Raw genomic sequence first — 21,598 nt, forward strand, 5'->3', positions numbered from 1 at the left:
TTGAAGAACACGTGTGTTCCTTCTCGTTGATGGATTGGATGGCTGAGACTTTCGCTGGCCCTGCAAATGATTTTTTGTTGGAAGCGGTTGCCACATATGCTGCCTATACATTCATGGATTGACTGCACTGTCGTCCTTGGCGCCTGTCGCTCCTGGACAACACCCTGCCGAGGCATTTACCTTTTTCTTTTTTTGCTTTCTCCCTGATGGTTGTTTTGAGTTTTTTTTTTTTATTTAATGATATTTTTTTCCGGACACCACAGTTTCCGCTTTTGTTTTTCAATTTTTTCGTTTCAGACTTAACTCATTCTGACCCTTTGGATTGGTTACGCCTTGTTCTGCTCTGACGAAACTGAACTCTGCGTTCTCTCTTTTCTTGCCTACTAAATAGTGCTTCGATCAAGGGGGCGTGTAGTGAGTTCTCTCTGATTACGTACAGGCATTGTTAAGTTAGCATAACCACGTTAGATGTTAGAAAGCCATCTTTTTGCTTTTGCACACGGCACTGCGTTTACATGTTATTTCTTAAAACAAACTGCTGACTCGAGACTTGCTTCACACAAGAGCAATCTGTTGTTACTATCCCAAGCTCTGCGCAGCGACCTTGGTCGGTACATGGTGTGACAAACAGTCTGGGTTATTACACAATGCATGTTTTTCACTCTAGGTTGATCGGCCCACTCTTTAGCCATAACACACGCGCAGCTGCAAATGCCTGAAAATTAGTGCTTTTAGTATCACAGACATCATGTTTATTATTCAGACCGAAGACGAGCCTTCCTGCGAGAAGACTCCTGATGCTCCTGTGATGTGATTTCACTAAGCTGATCTTTGAGGTATGGGGTCCCCTATTCAAGCCTAAGAGACCTTCTATTAGCATAATAATAATATTAGCTTCTTAGTAAAGGGAAGGTGGTAGTATCCACTGTCATTATAATATGATCACCCCTTTTATATTCTATGGTATTGTAACTATGTTGCTGGTTTTGATATTAATCATTTGTCTGCTTGTATTAGCCAAAGTACTGCATCTTAGGACACGTGGTCTATAAAAATAAACCCCTTTTATTTACAACGTGTCTCTGTTGATTATTGTTGTGGACTGATGTGAGAATAATATACGAACAGGTATTTCCGATTCCCACCATTCCTGAGTATGTACTGAGTCGCTTGTTCTGGGTTGTCTATTCATTGGGACCGCCGAGCTAAACCTCGGATAACGAATGGGACACTTATGCTAGCCGGATACTGGGTTCTGAGTTCTGAGGTGAGTTTCTGGTACACCACAATTCACTGAGGTCCTGGGGTTCTTCGCATAGTTCTGTGTATCAGCAGAATCCCTGCAACAAACCCTTGGGGTTCTAGCAGGTCTGGGCCCAACAGATTGCGCCTAGCACTGCGAAATCTGAAATACTGAAAGGAATCAAGAGGCGTGGCACCCCGGTCCATGGTAGCTACCTGCTCCCATGTTTTAATCTTACCTTCCTGTAGGATATCTCCCAATACCTCAATTCCTTAAGTTTCGGGAGTGGGAATGAGTGAGGCTCCCTCTAAAGGAATGAAACTTGTAAGCTTCATTCAAGTGGAAAGAAGGAGCTCGGCAGCAGGAAGGACGCTGAGCATTTTCTGGATTTCAGAGGAGTGTTTTCTGCATACTGACAGTTCTTGTACAACACTCCAACAGGGAAGATGCTGCTCCACAAGCAGTTACCAGAGGGCTCTCTGAATGAATCCAGCCGTGAGCATGAAGAGTCTGTGCTGCTCTGTAATACCTCTCCAAATCGGGAGCGATTAGACCCCCCTTTGAATATGGTTTTGTAAGAGTAGCCCACCTAACCCTAGGCTTTTTGGCTGCCCACACCAATCGTGACAACAGAACCCGCAGAGTGTGGAAAAAGGACTGAGGTAAATTGATAGGAATGTTTGCCAACAGAAACAAAAACCGAGGGAGCACCACCATTTACGTGAGGACTATCCGACCAACCATAGATAGGGGGAGCTTAATCCAGGTCTCCACAACTTTTGTTTGAAGCACAAGATCTGCGTCCGTGTGGATTTTAATACCCAGGTATTTTACCGGGTCAGTAGTCCATTCTAAGGGATAGTGGTCTGTACTGGGGTTGTACACAGTGTAAGTGGAAATATGAGAGACTTGTGCCAGTTAATTTGGAGGCCTGAATGCTGACTAAAGCGCTCTACCGCCTGAAGCATTGGAATTAAATTTTGCTCCGGGTTTCTTATATACAGGAGCGTGTCGTCTGCAGAAGCTGAAATCGTAAGGTTATAGTTTAGAGACCGAATACCACTATACGCGTGGTATTCACATATTTTGCACAACAGGGGTTCCGCCACTAAGGCATAAAGTAGGGGGGAGAAGGGACAGCCCTGCCTGGTGCCCCTGGTTATGTCTATTGTGCGGGAATGCCTGCCATTGATCCTCACCTGTGCCACCGGCTGGGCATATAATACCTCGACCAGTTGTATAAAAATATCTCCCACCCCTAAACAGTCATTGTTAGGCTTGGACATAAAGTTACACAGATTAGAATGCATGTTGATACCAAAAAGTATGACCCGAACTAAAACTGGGCATATAGCTTGATGAGACAAATTAAAAGACCCAACAGGAACTAAGAAAATGACAAACCCAAAGACCCACCCATACCACATCAAACTAGGTAGACATGGCGACTCATGGAACCATAACCACCCCTCTCCCCCTCCCATTGTCTAAACAACTCCCCAACAATAGTACCCCAGGTGGAATATACTGGAAGGCTGTGGCTGCCAGACCCCGGTGTTAATTAGTTGACTGTTGTCGCCTCATATGAATAGTGACCAACTAGTCACCAGGTTACCAAAATTACTACACATCTGCACATAGCATTAGAACAATACCTCCCTGAGTCACAGCAAGCAAATGAGGGGAGGGGAATCACCAGATTCCAGCAGTGGAATACAACTTGCCCCAGACATTATGGAACCCTGTGTACATTCTAATGAAGCCCCCCCAGCAGCAGCGGTGGCCTCCTTCAATGAGGAGCTCAGTGAATTATTTGCACTATCAGTACAGTACTTCTTGAGATCATGCTATAAAAGATTAGGGTCCGCATAGAGTTTAGTACGGCCGTCCAAAGTGATCTGTAACCGGGCCGGGTATAACATCGCGTAATCAAGCTGGAGCTCCTGAGTTTACGTTTTGCTGGGCCAAATTTCTTACGGGCCTCCTACACCAGCGGTGTAACATCCAGAAACAATGATGGGTCGGAACCTTCATACTTCAGGACTTTGAGATCCATAGCCTGTCTTAACGCAGCATCCCTGTTCCTATAGTTGAGCAGATGGGCTATCAGGGGCCTGGGTGGGGCGCCAGGGGGGGGGGCCCGAGGCCCCAACGAGTGATGAGCCCGTTCAATGACGAAAACCTCAGTAAAAGTTTCCCTGCCTAGAAGTTGCACCAGCATTTTTTCAACAAAGAGTTCTGCGAGTTCCCCATGTCCGTCTGGGTATCCTCAGCCTCAGATATCCTTCGTTCCACCATGTCGATCCTTTCTGCTTGTTTGTTCACTCTTTTGGACATTCTGTCCATTTGATACACCAATGTGTCCATTTTAGCATCAATAGACGTCAGGCTGCACTGCATGGCCCCAAGGATCGTCGAATGTCCCCTTCTGGCATGGTAGGATATGCCACGGGCTCCGATGTTGTAGAGTCACGGTCGTCGTCACGATGCCTGGATGATTTACGATGTTCGAAGTGTAACTTTGATTGAGTTTTGTCAGTTTTGCCCATCGCGCTTCAGAATATGTGTTTAATGTCCGAACTGTGTGCCGCAGACACCAACTGGGTGACAATAGGGTATGGGAGTGACAGTGATTCAAAATGCGTTTAACTCGAGGCTCCTGTCAGGGTCCACCACAAATGAGAAGGTGCCCCACCACTGAAATTACACCACGTGCAGGCAAGCTGTTAAGAGGGACACTGTGTGCTGTAGTTAAAGTGAACAGGACACTCCCATAGCACTACGCTGACGAACCAGTTGTAGATGCTTTTAGAGCTGGCCGACAAGGACCAGCTACCCAAATATAGCCTCTGTGAGAACAGAGACTAGCGCCTGACGCACCGGGCCTCACAAGCTGCAAGTGCTGGCAAAGTCTCGAATAAAGTGGCACTGCAGACCCAGCCTGTCGAATGCTCACTGCGCTGGTTAGAGGCTAGGCGAGGCCAAGCAGAAACACTGCAAGCTCCTTAGGATGGTGGACACGGCCACCGGAGCTGCCAGGCTGCACCACCTACAGCTCACCTGCAGACCCGACAGCCGCAATCAGGAGCCGCAGGCACCACAGGCAAGGGCAGAGGGCACACGTCGTTGTTTGGGCGTGGGCTGCGAGCCAGGTCCACCGCGTAGCGTCGACACCTCAGCCTGGCTCGAGTGGGCCCACGACACCTCGCGCCTCGTCACACACTTTTATCTCCGGCAGGGTCACAGGGCCTCTTCCGGTCCCTGGTAATTCCGCGCAGGGGTTCCTTACAAGCGCTTTGCCGGTCGCGACCAGCACAGGGGCCACCACTACTCCGGAGGATTCCGAACTCCACGCTCGATCGCCGCAGTCGCAGCACCACACAAGATGGATGCCAAAGACCTCCACAGCGCCGTATCTGTGCCAATTATCGCCATTTGCCGGTGAGGGACCACAGAGCTCTCAAACTCGACCAGTCTGATCAGGACAGCTTCCGATGACGGTAACCCAAATAATGGTGGAACCTAGTGACCTGTGGGAGCATAATTCTGCAGAATAGTTGAGGCGACTGCTGGAGCCCGGTTAGGCAGTGGCCATCTTAGGGTCAGGCAAGCCACGCCCGCTTGTTTGCCATACTTTCCTGAAGCCTTTTGAATCACCCTCTATGAGAGAATGGCATTACTGCAGCCTTGTGAAGTGCTCGCTTTAGAAGAGAGCCGCTTTACTGCACCCGTATGGGGCTCCCTCTACTGGAGAGCACTGTGAATACATCTGTGTGAGGCTCCCTCTAAAGGAATGAAACTTGTAAGCTTCATTCAAGTGGAAAGAAGGAGCTTGGCATCAGGAAGGACGCTGAGCATTTTCTGGATTTCAGAGGAGTGTTTTCTGCATACTGACAGTTCTTGTACAACACTCCAACAGGGAAGATGCTGCTCCACAAGCAGTTACCAGAGGGCTCTCTCAAGTCAGATACAAGTGGTTGAAATTTCAATCACAATGCTCTGGAGGTTTGGCTCAACCTAAAAATCTGCATATTACTCTAGCTACGCAATGACCTGCTAATTTCAGAAGGATGAATAAATATACTAAAGCTGGTTCATAGTGATGAATGAACATTGCAATTTACAATAAATGTCTTGAGAGTTATGAAAATAGTTGATGCAACCCTACTATACTTAGGGTCCGTCAGCCATTGAGAAGTGCAAGTGTTTAACAATTTCTATTTTGGGGAAAAATATATTTTTTTAACTGTATGTGCACATGTACACGAGGAAAATGCAGTCACTTGAAGGAAAAGCCTCCAATGGCTGGAGTGGGCTGGTCTGTTGATCTATGCTTGCTGCGGTGGGGGGAGTGTAATTTGTGTGACATGTCAACAGACCAATGGTGAGAGCCTGTTGATTGGGATGCTCTATATATGGATGTATTTTCTGTGTGATATTTGTTTTGGAAAATATGAGGCTGGCAGGACAGCTAAAGCTGTCTTTTGGGCTACACCTAAGAATGGGACCCTGAGACCCACTCTTCAATACACTCCTGGCCTTGTGGATATTACAGAAGGACTGCCCTGCTGCCTATTCTGCTGTCTGAGAAGGAAACTGGACCTGCACCCTTCATTCCAGGCTGAAGTAACTCCAAAGGTCAGTTGACTCACCTCTTCTTCTGAGCTGCAGTGACACGCCTCTCTGGAACTGCCCAGGTCACCTTCTGCAACTGGACCTGCCTGAGGCCTTCTGGCATTTGCTGGAGTTAGTTTCTCATTCTGAAGAGGTGCCTCCCAAGTCTTGAACTCTAGGGTTTCTCATTCTGAAGAGGTGCCTCCCAAGTCTTGAACTCTTAGTGTGGCATCAGTTGTACTCCTCCTAGAAGAAATTCTGAAATTCTGGGCTCTCCATGACTGGAAATTGGCCTGCTTGCACCAAGATCATGCTACCTACGCTGACCACCAATGCGAAGCTCCAGTGAACCCAACTCTTCATGATACAGCTACCACCAGCGATGACTGTCAATGTGAGATCTGCACTTCTCTCTACACCATCAACAGGCTACGGTGACCACCAACATGAAGCTCCAGGAACGACCATCTGCGACGCCCGACAGGATCTCATGCTACAGTGATGACCGTATGCGACATCTGGCCTGCACTTCGTGCTACAGAGATGACTACCCGCAACACTCTCCCTGCTCCCTCATGGCCTCCTCCTCCGCGATCTGGACTCTTAGTGCTAGACTTTAGACGGGAACTTTTTCAACAAGACTATCTTGGTCCCTGTATCTGGCCTGTGCTTCATCGTGGTCTGCCACAACTTGTGACTTTTGCCCAGTCTGGCGCAATCAGATAACCACATTTAGTACTTTGTGCTTGTATACACTATATTCACCTTACATTTTTATAACTGCATATCTCTGGTTCTACTGATTGGATTTCTGGCATTTTGGTATCAAATGATTTATTAAATGAGACTCTATGTTTCTAAATTGGTGTGGGATTCTTCTTGTGTGTGTTTTCACTTTATTGCTGTTTGTGTACTGCATAAATACATCACACATTGCCTCTGAGTTAAGCCTGACTGCTTTTGTGCCAAGCTACCAGATGGTTAAGCACAGGCTAAGTTAGTGACACTTTGGGGCTCCCCCTGACAAGAATTGTGGCTATTGCATGAGTAGGGTTTCCCTCCTCTCCACCAACAAACCAATTTCTCACATAGGGACTTTCATCTCTGGTGTCCTGGGGCCCTTGTAGTACAGAGCATTACACTGGTAACAACAAATCCCTTTTTTCACTTGACTCCCAGTCTAGAAAGTCAGAACTCAGCAACTCAACAAATAACACGTAATACATCGGAGTTCTGTCAGCTCCTTTTCTGTTAAACATGAAAAACACTTTAATAAAGGCATAAATAAATACCACACTCAATATTACAAACTGTTGCGACTGGTGACTTTTGAAAGTGGTTGGGTTGGTGGTAAAAGTACAAATGCCATTAAAGGGGTAATGAAGGCACTCGCTGACAAAAATGGGAAAATGGAGGCTAACATTGTACAGCAAATGTTGTCAGTGCTCTCACCTACCTCGTCCTCGTGCAGTGTAGTTGGCCATTGCTGTGTGAAATCAAAACTGCAAATTGCCAGAAAGACTGTCGCCAAGACATGGCCAATCACTGTGTAACTTCAAAATGAAGCCACACAGTGATTGGTCACTCAAGTAATTCTCCTGCCCCTGTGCAGCCTTGTGCTCCCTTGCCTATGGGACTACTGGTGATCCACCAGAACCAATCCAGGCACTGGTCTTAGACTGTTTGCAACAGTAAACTGAATAAGAGCAGCACCAGTATTGGTTAGAGCAGGGAAATCCAGCGCTCCATGGGAGAGTGTGTCTGTGTTCCCTCCGCTCCTCAATCCGACACAGATTCGGGAGGCTCTAAGTGCGCATGGCGGGCTGGACAGAACAAGACACTCGTCTAACCTGCGCACTACTTTGTCTTCATCCTCCGATTATGTGAGTCAGTACTCTCACTGTCTTTCTGTCAAGGATTGGCACACCCTCTAAAACACCTGATGCTCACATCAGCAGCACAACAGAAAGAGCACTGCCATCTGGCATAGGGATTTGGGGGTAGGGCAAGTCATTTTTTATTTAAAGTATGACATCAATGTTATTTAGATTATAATCTTATTGTGATGTGGCAACTCAAGGGGAGAGGGGGGGTCAACGCCTCTCGTGCCCCAATAGAAGAACCGCCCCTGAATACAAATAACTTCTACAACTGTGTACAAAATGGCTGTGGTAGTCAGTCCTTACACCAATGTTTGTTTATGTGCTGTACCATGGTTTGCAAAATAAGATCTCAGTCAATGGAAGGTGTCTGGTGCCTGATGAATTGCTCTCCAAGTGTCTAGAGTTGAGAGATTATATGTTCTGAAGGCCGTGGCAAGCACCAGGGATTTTACTGCTGACGCATGCCAGCGAGATGTGTAGTGCATGTTTTGGCCAGTCGAGCAACACTGGTTTGGGCCAGCTTGTAGACGCTGTTGCCAAATGGGCAGCCTGTTCATTTTCCCCTACAATAAGAGCTGGTTTTATGGAGATTTGACAGTTTCTAATATAAGTGCGTCATTTTATAGCCACGTGCCCTTCGCGCGGTGGTCTGCTTTTCACAAATATTGAATACGCAGTCTGACAACGATATGAATCCAAGGCCATTTCCAAAATGACTTCAGCCTGCTGGCTGGGGGGGGGGGGGGAGAGGCAGGGCTGTCAAGAGAGCTAGTTCTGTTGGAAAGACATTACTACTCAGAAAAACTGTTGGAGGGTGTAATTTCAAGGCCATTTAATTTTTTCATGAACTAATTTGCTCGCCTGTTACTTCCCATTTACTACCCAAGTTTGGTCATGAAAATTGTTGTCATACATTTGTAGACTACCTCGTGAACTTAACCAGAATCAGTCACACCTTCAGCCAGATGCATTGGCAAATGTCACAGCTGGGAGCTCCTCTTTCCTGCAGGCTTTCTGAGGAAGCCAGCTGTTTCTAAACATCTGCTCTGTGGAAATGCCAGGTCGTATTTCACCTTCTCCTCTCCTCTACTTCCTAGTGCACTGCAAAATGTGGGGAAAGGAGCCTTGTGACGAGAGACGTGCGATGCTCAGAGAGCGAGAACATGTGTGATCCGGCCACCAAGCCACCTGCGGAGAAGAACTGCACCGGGGCTCCTTGCGACAGGCAGTGGACGGTTTCAGACTGGGGGCCGGTGAGTCTTCTCATGTGGACATCTGTGTGCGACAAGAAGCAGGGAATGAGTTCTCAGATGTTCTGGGTGACGCAGACATCTGCAGCCCTCTCTTGATCTTCTTTTTAGGGTTAACCCTATTTTTGTTTTTCCGAAATTTATCAGAGAGCATCAATCTGGTGGGTACTGGTAGATGCAGATGTTTTTGTGGTACCCACTAAAATCTGCATGTTATTGGCCCAAAACTCATAACAGGTGGTATTTAGCAACCGAATTATGATTCAGGTGAGTCTAATTTAATCAGGTGCAATAAATATCAAATCAATTACTGGGTCAATTGAACTACAGACAGCACAACTTGGAAATCTGAAAGACAATAACAGCTCTGTATTTCTGAGCTTTTCTTGCCTGCAGCCCATGCACTAACCGGGAGATTTTTCCAAGTTAAGGCCTGATTTTAAGTGCCCTGGAAGTGCAGTCGGTATTTAATGCACCCCATAAAATCTGACAACCCGAGGTTCAGAATCTATCAGGTCGATAAACAGTTAATTCCTTAGGACCTCAGTACAATGGGTATGGTAGTGTCTTTGATATTTATCACACGCAATAAAATCTGACTCTACTGATTGGAAATTTAACATTTGGGATAAACAGCCTCGAGTTATGAGTTTTGAGAAATAACAGTCAGATATTGGTGCTTACTGCACCAAAAGTTGCATAATCCTATAAATGCCCGGAATTTACCCCCCTGCAAATATTGCAATTAACCGGATCGCTTGCAATGAGGGCCTTAATGGGGACGTGTGATTTGATGTTTACCATATCAGGATCTGCTTTTCATAGTAAATACTGGGCCTTTTTTCACAAGTTAAATTCTGGCAGGTTTTACCTTCCGAAATTTACCAGGGTGTGATATTTTTCACACCAGGTCATTACTGGGCATATTGCACCACATGCAAATGCGATTCTTTCACAAGCTGGTGTCTGTGTAGGGATCACAATTGAGGACAGCACTTGTTATTAGGCCCTCAATGTATACACTGCAGCCAACCCAGTTTCCGAAAAAACAGCGGCATACACTCATTCTGCACATGTGCAGTGCTAAAATCTCGACCATGATATGGCCCCAAAACTGTTATCTCTCCCTGTTTGTCCACAGTGTCAGGAATTATTTGCACGCCATTCCAAGTTTTGTGCATTGAAAAGGGGAAAAAAGTGTGGTAATAGGCTTTGAACCGCGTTTGATGCACAGGATTTCCTTTCACCACATGGTTTTGCACAAGCCATTTCCTCCAGGCAGTACATGAACTAAATTGTGTGATTTCGCAAAACTAAGCACAAATACTTGTGCCCAATTTTACAGTTAACGCTTTACTGAACATGAGATTGTACGTGTTTCACCAATTCTGCACAAGTCATACGTAGAAATGTCTGTTTATTCAAGAAAGAAGAGGAGTTTAGAGTTCAAGTAATTTGTCTATTCTAAGGCTTTTCTTAGTTTGCTGTTACTACACAGGAACATTTGTCCTGCAACTTCAGAGTGGCCTCCGTGTTGATAAAGAGACAGTAAGTTTCTGAGTTTACACAGTTGGATTCCCAAACTGAAAATAACCTTATGCTGTAAGGAGCAGCACTGGGCTCTCAAAGCCATGGTAGAATGTAGGGATCCTCGGGGATAGTAGATGCAAAGATGGGGACACTAAACAAAATACGTCGAACAGGTTAAGGATTCAGGAATTGAAGACCTTTGACATTTTCCAAGGAGAAAGAATTTCTCAACACTATTTGCAAGTTGGAGGTATTGTGTCTTGCATAGATACGAATTTCAGTTAAAAAACTGCCCAGAATCTTCAGACTCTGTTGGAAAGTGGGTTATTAGTTGTGGTAAATAAGCCTCCACCACTAGCAATAAGACAACTAACACAGTCTAGGGCTCAGAATAGGCCTCAGTAAATTATTCCCGTGCTCAACCCGTTGGTAGCTTGGCTGCGAGCAGACACGCTCAATTTAGGAGACAGGTATGTAAAGCATTAAAAAACACGAATTCATTAGATAATTAAGACACAAAATAAAAACCCAACACCAATTTATAGACATAGGAACTATTTGTATCTTTAAAATGACACCAAAACGGCAATAATCAAATGTAGGGAACCAGAGATATGAATTTTTAAAGATTTAGCACTATATAGCATTTAGAAACCTATAGCGCCACCCTGGGACAGCTGGTCGTGCTTGACCGTTACTAAGTCAAAGTTTCAGGCCGACTTCGATGGAGCCCTGCTCAGATACCCCTTGCATTAGGCCTCGGTCAGAATTTTACCTTCGGACGTAAAAGATTTTCTGGAGCTTTTTTTGCCGGGGTCCCTCGATGCTCTTTAAAACTCCGGATTCAGTGAGGGTTCGCCGTCTTGCTTCTCACGGAGCTCCTGGTAAAATTCTGGAAGTCATACTTCCAGAGCTTTTCAGTGGGACAAACCAGCAGGTCAGACTGGCACGCGGTTGAAGGTGGCCGGCTTGGCTCTCACGGTTGAGTCGGTCCCCTTATCAAGCTTTTTTCCAATGTTGCTCCAAACTTCTCCAAACCTCTGGAACTTCTTCCTGAAGTTCCTCTCGAGGGGCCAAAGTGTCCAAAACAAAATCCAAGGGTTTGGAATCTCCAGGAAGGTCCTTGAAAGGTTGGAACTACAAGTCCCACAATTCACCTGGATAAAACCCTTACAAATCCTCTGGACACACTCCAGGCAGGGGATTCTTGGTGGTGATGGTCCAGATGAGCTCTGTTAACCTGTAGCTTGCAGGGAGTCCACTTGTTATTCCTCTTGAAGCAAGGTACATCCAAAGGGCTGAAGTCAGTCAGAATACATGTCCTGTTGATGCGACATAAGTTTTCAGCTTGGCAAACCTTCTTTCTCTCTTAGTTTCAAGCAGCAGATCCGAGAGGCTCTGCTTTTATAACATATTTATTCAGTGTTCTCTGGTGTCAGGCAGGAGAGCACTCCTGATCAATGAGGTGCAGGGAACACCCCAGAGCATGACCACTTCCTCCAAAGTGTAGCATAATCCTGTCCCAGAAAGCACTATTCCTCCAAAATGTAGTATGGCTGAAATCTCAGCAGAGGAGAATGAACTAGCTAAACCAACCTCCAGTGTCGCTCCTTTCCATAGCTCTCTGCCCCTACCATCTGCAAATTCCTACATTAAGCCTGTCATCTGTCTGGGTCAGAGGGGCTGGTGGGTAGATGGACCTGGCATTCCCTGCCTGTCCTATTTCCATTTGAAGCTTCTTGCTCTAAGACCCCTTCCCCCTGCTCTGGCATTCCTGTGTAGCAGGACTTATCAATAGTTTTAATCCCCTTGCCCTATTAGCTCCTCTGGACTTATCAGGTAGGTCATGGCAATTATAGGTGTATCCTAATATGTAGTGTACCCTTATGTATGTGTAGGTCTTCACTGTGTTTTGAACATAGCACTGGCCCTGGGACTGGTTAGACAGTGCTCCGGGACAGTCCGAGTCATTTACCATCAGTACCAGACAGCAAAAAATGGGGGTACACAGGATGACCTTGCAACATACCCTTAATAGTACACACTGTTACCAATATTGAGCCTAATTCTCAACTGGGATACCAAAAATAGGTCGTATCCTATGGTCCACTACCAAGGGTGCTTCACACTGGAGTTGTAACTTTAAAATAATTGATGCATTCCAAGATGCCCTTAGCAGAGGTCTAAGATAGAGACCAAGTCATTGCACTTCCCTCCAAAGTCATGATTCGTTTATTAATACAATGCTCTTCTGGTCAGAGAACAACCACAGTTATTCACACATGAATGAATGGACTTTAGATATAGGATCCTAGAAATAAAAGGCCTGGGAAAGAAAATGTCCATATCTAAAGTGATACAGCAGGGAGTCACAAATACTAAATCCCCTCAAAGAGAAGAGAGTGGGAATGAGAATCATGGTGAGACAGTTATATCCACACTGCTCACCATCATGAAAATCCAAACACTAGCAAACACTATCAGATCCTGATTTACTAAGCCACAATTACCAGTGCCCCCAGACGAGGTTCAGGCATTCATAAGACCCAATCAATAATGACATCATGAGGCGAGATACTTACCAGGTCCAGGTCCAGTAAATATTTAATATTCTACATTTTCGCATGACAAATGGGATATAGTGTACATAACTGGTGATTTTTTTGCATGTATCTCTACACTCCACACAAATCTAGACAAGAAGAGAACCTTATACATGAAGAGATATTCAGATGTGTGGCAATCCATCTGGCATGGAACAAGAAGCCCCAATACTGTGATATTGTTAGAGATCCATTCAACGTAGGATGCTGAAGATGCGTATGTTTATTTTTATTATGCGTAAGGTGCAAATAATAAACAAGGGGTTCAGCTTCCAAGTACAGAAAAGAAGAAATACAAATGATTCAATTAAGGCCATATTGATAACAGTGGACACATAGTAAGATACCCACTATGAACAGAAAATAATATATCGGGTCTGACTTCAAGTCAAAAGAAAGGATAGCACATCTGTGAAATAGTATAGACTATAGTAATATGAAGCACCATGTGGCAAGTTTTAGAAGAGATCATTGTGATGACATATTTGTTCTTTGTGCATTTTCTTATTGAATTAATCACTGTATTCAACATCAGTGTTGATTGTCACACAAGAAGTCATGAATGAATGTTTTCCATACTATAGGAATACAATTGCCACTGGATCCTGGGTATTAAAATAATATGGATTGAGTAACACATTTGTGCATTAACTGTGGGGGCGCTGAGAGCAAGGACAGGGATCTGACTGTAAGCCTACTGGGCTTGTCAACCCAGTGCAGGACTGGAATGTATTTGCAGGTTTATCAGAAAGAAACCATATGGACTCTGGAAAGGGTGTCACCAGCCCAGGAGCTGCTTAAACAAGCCAATTGAAAGATTTCACACCTGCAGTGAACAAAAGGCCATGTTTCGAGTAAGATGTTCCAAGAGCATTTCAAGAATAAATGATACACCTATCAGGCCAAGTGGACATGGAGGTTGTATCGGTTTTACAACTTTTGTAAGCCAGCAGGTCTTTTATTTGGCATGCACAAGAGTAATATAGTTTCTGTTAGTATGGTTGTTTTAACTGATTGATAGTGGTATGGTTTGTATTGGAAATTATGGAGAAATAAATATACCATGATCCTTTTCTTTGCTTCAAATTGAACAGATACATATGTTAAACTACCAACAATCTTAAGGGAGGGACCATAAAAGTATAAAAAACGATAATCGTTTTTCCCGGGTCTCAATGCATTGTCCAAAGGCATTTCATCTCCATCAAAATGAATTGCTTGAATGTTTTATGTGATGGCCTGGACCCAAACATCCACCACAAAACCTCGATGAGTAAATGGTAAAGCAGTCTGGCAGGTGCTGATATTCCTCATCGGTCTTATTAAACCAGCGAGCCTTTATATTACTTGGGTGAAGAGCTCCTGATTCAATCTCTTCAGCTATGCCTATATACTACAAGCATTTCTTAAATCCGGGTTAGCCACCAGCTCGCCTCTTGTTCATGACGTCACAGACACAGCTGGAGAATAACTATGCCTGTGTTCTGACTGGACAAGATCCAAAGGCGCAGCTGGAAATCTCCAACAGAAGAATGGACTTGGATTCCACATGCAGTATTAATCAAGCAGACAGAAGAGTGAACATAAAGCACAAGCCAAGCGGCGGCTCAGCCAAGAACAGACACTGAAGAACAGACACTGTAGCAGACCATATCGTATTAATCACTAGAACACTCCATCTGGATGACCATGTAGAAAAGTCCTACATGGGTAAAATGGATTGGGTTCTTTCATTGTTTTTGGAGAGAAGTCGTGGGGGAGACTGCACTGGGGTGGTCTAGCAAGCAACCTACGTCCATGCATGTTTAGATATTTTTTCGTGCTTAGTTAATCGTTCTAACTACTGAAGAGCTAACTTGATTCATGGGGCAGTTACATCACTATCAATGTCATCGTGCCAATTCACCTTGCTTCTGCCTTTCCTCTGAAGGCTAAAAGTAATATTAAGTATCACACTAAAGCTCATTCTTCAAATGGCAATGAACAGAAATGGATGACAATCCATAACGATGCATGTCAATCCACAACGATGGGGCAATCCATAGAGGTTCATGTCAATGCACAGAGATGCATGTCAATCGATAGAGATGCATGCCAATCCATAGAGAAGGGCCAATCCATAGAGAAGCATGTCAATGCACAGAGATGCATATCAATCCTTAGAGAAGGGACAATCCATAGAGATGCATGTCACTCCATAGAGGTGCACGCCAATCTATAGAGATGCATGTCAAGCCATAGAGATGGGGCAATCTATAGAGGTGCATGTCAATCCATACAGATGAAGTTATCCATAGAGATGCATGTCAATCCATAGAGATGCATCTAAATGCACAGAGATGCATGTCAATCCACACAGATGGAGTAATCCATAGAGTTGCATTTTAATCCATTGAGATGCATCTGAATGTACAGAGATGCATGCCACTCCATAGAGATACATGTCAGTCTATAGATCCATATGGATGAAGGGAAATCTCCAGAGAGGTAGTAAGGGAGCCAATGCCCCTCACACCATATCATGGCCAGCGCATCAAACTTAGAGTTTTTAGCCTGCTGGTGACCATTTTTCCATGAAAGCATTTGGCAGATCTGTCATCACTTACTTCATTTGTAAACCAGACCCTGAAATTGGGGGTACATATTTTAAAATTACATAGTTATTGTTCCCAAGGTGCTGGGACTTTTGCTTAGCACGTGGGGGATATGTAGGGTAATTGTTTGTACTGGACTGAAATAGTTTACATGGTTGCAGATTGGAAAACCTCTCGTGAGATTTGAGGGCACAACCCTAAATTGGGTGGCCCTCCAGATTTATGATGTGCATGTAATGGGTCTTTCATCACCAGGAAAACCTCATTCCCTGACCTCTAAATGAAGTAGGAGAATGGAGAGGCAGGAGAACCAAGGGTGGTGTATAGGACAGCCTACAATTTTTGGTGAATATCGCATTAGCACTGACCTGCGAATGAAGCCCTTTAGAAAAGCAGAGGGTGCTGGCCCTTGTTGTTTCCTGTACGCCTTATTTCATGTACGGTTGTTTGCTGCCTGCATAAATGAACAAATGCATTGAATAATGCAGAGCACTAGGTCTTCAGCTGAGTCACAGAGTGAAATTGTCTGCTCTAGGGTGTAGAGTAAGCACTTTTCAGCCTTTTGTAGAGCGAGAGAATATTAGTAAAGAAATGGAATCGAAAAGGGAGAATGTTCCAGAGGATAGGAACCAATCCAGAAGTCTGCAGAGTCCCCGGAAGTGTTGACAATGTAGGATGCTGCTATACAGCAGCAGAACAAAGTTTTTGAGGAGGAACATATAACAAATCATATTTCAAACACGCATTTTTTTAAATACATCTGGAAACTTCCAATCATTAGAATGTTAAGTCAAAAGAAGTACCTGGGCTTCACAAAACATGAATAATGTTATCTAGTCATTAGTGAAAATAGTTCAGAAGGTGCCAGTGTATCAGTGATGTGAGGGACCCACCTAATTCTTATTATGTCTGTCTTTTGCTACCCTGCCAGGGTCATGGGAGGCTGTTGGTTCTTTTTTGTCTTAGGTACCATGGTATCCTGCAAAGATGCTGTCCCATCAGACTGAAGATCAGTTACTGGGTTAAAGCATCTCACGGATCATTTAAAACACATTTTCACCATCCAATGTGCACGTTTGCAGAATCATCACTCCATTCTAAGCAGCAGGAATGGCTTCATTTTTGATTTGATGTAAAATGTGCAAAGGTCATAATGTTTAATATAGACATATGGCATCCTCAGACTACTCATGTTGAGAACATTGACATCAGGAGGGCCAGTCTGTGAACTGATGCTGCTGCCAGTACCTGTGGAGCAGTGGAGCCTCCTTCAGCTCCACTAATGCCAATCTTTGGTCCCACCTCTAAAAGCTAAAGGTTAACTGCATGTTTGGTGGGCAGAAGACTTGGGGGCATATTATCAAGAACGGCGTTAAAAGTATCGCCACGTTAGCGGCAGGAAACTGCAGCTAAAGCGGCGATAATGGGCATGATAATATGCCCTTGAGAATTCCAATAGAAGCCCATTTTCTGGTGTGAACCTGGGCTTCTATTGGAATTCTCAAGGGCATATTATCAAGCCCATTATCGCCGCTTTAGCTGCAGTTTCCTGATGCTAAAGCAGCAATAATTTGAATGCCGTTCTTGATAATATGCCCCTTGATGTTGTGCAGCAACGCTCCTAATCGCCGCTACATCTTAAATGAGGCCCATGGTATTGTTTGATAATGCTACAGTCTGCTCTTACCTGTCCAACTGACCTCTCACTTGTATTTCCTTTACAGTGCAGTGGAAGCTGTGGACAGGGCCAGATGGTCAGACATGTCTTTTGTAAGACTGCAGATGGCAGAGTGGTTCCAGAGCCCCAGTGCCCCATTGAGCTGAAGCCTCTGGCTATACACCCCTGCGGCGACAAGAACTGCCCACCACAGTGGCTGACGCAAGACTGGGAAAGGGTAAGACTTGCTGCCACTGTTTCTCGATGGGAACTTCTGTAGTTTGCTTAGCATGTGTAGCTAGCTCGTCAATGTGCAGTTTCATAGGCATGTCTAATCTCCAGTCTATATTTCCTTCACAATTTCCAGGGGTGTTTGTCTGAAATTGTAAACAGTGGAAAGCTCAATTTGATGAAATTGGTTTTGAACACATGTCGGACCACAGACCCTCACTCTGTCTCTCTCAGGCATCATTAGTCTAATATAATTCAATGGGCGTGTCCCTTATTTAGATGTAAATGGAACTGTACACCTCGATGCCTTCACAGGCTGTGTTGTACTCTGTTGTGTTATGTTAGTGGTGTTCTGGTATATGGAGATTGTGTAAACACCTAATAGGCTGCTGTGTCTGTGCTAGGGTACATTCAGCCATATGCAAGAATCACAGGATTTGTTCTTCTACTGCTTCACACCACTCTGAACAGCCTGTCGGGAAGTCTTACACTTTGACAATAGTCCAGTCTCACTCTAAATCCGTGCCAGCCTTACAAACAGGCATATGTATTGTATTGTATTGTAATTGCATTTATATAGTGCCTACTACCCCATACGAGGTGTTGAAGCACTTTTGTACACAATAATGCAATCTAACTAGTTACCACAGCGGTGCGGCATCTGTGGTCGAGTGGATACTCTAGCCTTCATGCCACAGCTTGATCTAGTTTGAGTCTTGTTAGTTTCGTGCTTCTTGATCACTATGGGTGAGAGTAATAGGAACGCTATGGTGTAATAAGACTCACATTGCCGGGGTATCCCTTCTTCATAGTGTAATACCACATGTGGCCGTGGAGTCAAGAAGAGGATCGTCCAGTGTGTGGAGATAGCAAATGGGAAACTGAAGAACCGGAACGCTGCGGACTGCGATATGAGTACGAAAGATGCTGACGAGAGCACGTGCTTCGAACGGCCATGTTTTAAATGGTACACAACGCCATGGTCAGAGGTAAAATGTGCACTTTATCAAATATGGACTTTTGGAACGTTTTCTACTCAATCTGTACCTAGCCAAAACTTACTGTTATTTTGTAACCCCTTACCATGGGGCACAGACACCCTTTCACACTGCCTTTTCTTTTTCATTCTCAAAATGTTCTATATAGAGATTCAACTCCTAAGTGTATGAATGATTCCTTTGAGGCACTCCAACCCCACATATTCATAGAATCCAAAAATAGCCTTTATCCATAAATTTTAATTAGGTCTGGCAGCATTTACTTCCTTTCACCCTAATGGTTTAAAACATCATAATAAAACCACATACATGTGTAAATAGGGGTTAAGACAGCCCTCTTTATCCATTGATCTGTCCGAATGTCATGTACATTTTGCATCTGCCCACCACCCCAAACATCATGGAGTTTGGCTCAGCGACCCTCATCCATCGGTTGTCTTGCACTGTGAGTAACAGCACTTTAACCCTAGTAACATGTGTACAGCTGCCTGATATAACGAGTGCATTTGACTGTCAGGGCTTCTGCATCCGGGCTGCTGGCCCATTCCTTGCAGTTGATAGTTTTTATACATCTGGTATTATTTGCATATATATATTTCCCAAAAGTTAAATGCAGACCGATGCATGATGTCAGACATGTTGGCTAAAAAATTGAATGTTATGAAAATGATATTATTTTAAATAAATTAATTTAGTTTTTATTATACTCTTGGTCTGTGGGTTTGAGTGATATTATGGACTTATTGCCTAATATTGAATTATATATGTGAAGGAAGTCTTGTTGTTTTTTGATAGTTATTATTTCCCTGGTTACTTCCTCACTCAATTAACCTTATCAGGGTCCCTCTTCTGTAGTTTAGACATGTTGGCTATGCCCATGCTTTTTTTCCTAAACACTGGATATTTTATTTCAATGTGTTTAAACAAAGAGAGACCCCTTGTCGGCAGCCAAGGGAATGGGGTACTACCAGCACAAAAAACAAATTATCCCTTGATTTACTCAATCAACAAGAACACCCTATCATTAGTGGAATTCTTGATTCATATAAAGCACATAGATAAACTTTTTTTTTTTTAAAAAAGCTCTCACTCAAAAACCCTAACACACTCAAGCAATGATACCACTATAACATACAGTACAAAAAGGGTCAATTTATTTCTTTAGTATATATGAATATTATTAAAGCACAATTTATATAGTAAAATACAACACAATGCATCAGTTCAAGATAATTAAAAATAATACAATTCATCAAATCAGGACATAACATAACATCGTATGACACTTTTACCACAGAGAACCCTAGAAAATAGGGAAAAGAACAATGATAGACAGTACACTTTGTCTTTTAGCTCTAGGAATAATTTTAGCAAGATTAGCCTGGATACATACACTTTATTTTGTATCCACAGGTCCAACTTGTCCTCGGGATAATGTACAAAAATGCGTTGACGCGTTTCGATGGGTATCTGATTATTCCATCTTTATTAAGGGAGGGCTCGATTCACAGAACTAACTTAAGACAAAATGCTAAACTTACTACTTTTGGTATTCACAGAAGTTAAGATTTTGTCTTAAGTTTGTCTTAAGTCAAACTTAAAACAGACTTAAGACAGACTTTAACAGACTTAAGACAGACTTAAGTTAGGATTTTGTCTTAAGTTTGTCTGACGTTTGTCTTAAGTTTGTCTTAAGTCTGTCTGAAGTCTGTCTGAAGTCTGTCTGAAGTCTGTCTGAAGTCTGTCTGAAGTCTGTCTGAAGTCTGTCTGAAGTCTGTCTTAAGGCTGTCTTAAGGCTGTCTTAAGACAAACTTAAGACAAAATCCTAACTTCTGTGAATACCAAAAGTAGTAAGTTTAGGATTTTGTTTTAAGTTAGTTCTGTGAATCGGCTCTACAGTCATTATGTTCACTTTTCTTTGTGGTATATTAGGTTGTTATACCCCGTATAAACAAGTGTATAAAAACTATATTTAAAAACCTTAAAATGATTCTACTATACACATAATTTGCAGTGACAATCTGCTAGCACAACTCATGATTCCATAATTCATTTTATTTATGCTCACATGTGCTATGACTCAATTTGATCTCCTTATACAATATGCTCATGCCATTTACATCAGATATATTTCTCCAATTACCTTCATTGCATATAAACATTTCATGAGGATATTTAAAGCTTATCCCTCCTAAGCATGACATTACTCCTGCTTGCAACCTTCAGGGTAAGAAGGAAAAGAAATGTTTTTTACTAAGACGCTTCTGAAGCTACCGCACATTTGTATACAGTTTCTGGGTCCAAAAAATTAGCCACAATAACCCGCTGTGTAACAAATGAATACACCCACGAGTTTACACTTTCCCTACTAAAGATAACCCACTTATCTACGGGAATAGAGACCACTAATGGCAATATGTGCCTACATTGCTGTTAACAAATCTTCATCATCAAACTCAATTGAGAGATACCTGTCTAGATCACTAAATTCATTTGTATGTCTGCAGAGGGCGTTCTCATTCTCACCTGAATGAAAGGGAGTTGATATTTGCACCTATTCTTGTATTTCTTTTGCAGGCTCCAAGAATGGTCTGTTAGTGAACCCCCTAATAGATAGAGAGTGTTTTTTTTATATATTACTATTACTGTACCGGAGAGTGTCTGCCATTTACTCTAACTAAACACACTACAGTGCCTCTCCTCCTATGTATTTTATATCGTACCTTCTTAAACGGACTTGAATAATCACTGTTTCCCAACTGCCGTATATTCTTGAATGGTTCAATCCGGAACCCCAGGTTTCTAGTTCTGTGTCCAAAAAAATCCGCAAATAACGTTCAAGGTAGAGGGGCTTAAGTACATCCACCTCCTCACCTGCCGATGCGCTTACGTGGCACTCTAGAATAAAGAAACACCCCCATTATATTACACCCATGAATGTAAGGAGGGAAATTCATTTAGATAGGCTGTTCGTGTTTCTATCCCATCTATTTTT

At 43.6% G+C, this 21,598-nt stretch overlaps 1 protein-coding gene across 1 annotated transcript in view; it reads left to right on the forward strand.

Moving 5' to 3' along the window:
• Nucleotides 1-21,598, forward strand: part of ADAMTSL2 (ADAMTS like 2) — a 238,272-nt gene that overhangs the window by 182,011 nt on the left and 34,663 nt on the right. The window contains exons 15-17 of the mRNA XM_085612518.1: nucleotides 8,838-8,993; nucleotides 17,442-17,612; nucleotides 18,418-18,594. Of these exons, the coding sequence (XP_085468644.1) occupies nucleotides 8,838-8,993; nucleotides 17,442-17,612; nucleotides 18,418-18,594 (504 nt within the window). The remainder of the gene's footprint in view (nucleotides 1-8,837; nucleotides 8,994-17,441; nucleotides 17,613-18,417; nucleotides 18,595-21,598) is intronic.

This window comes from Triturus cristatus, chromosome 1_2 (genome assembly GCF_964204655.1).
Source record: "Triturus cristatus chromosome 1_2, aTriCri1.1, whole genome shotgun sequence".
Classification (NCBI taxonomy): domain Eukaryota; kingdom Metazoa; phylum Chordata; class Amphibia; order Caudata; family Salamandridae; genus Triturus; species Triturus cristatus.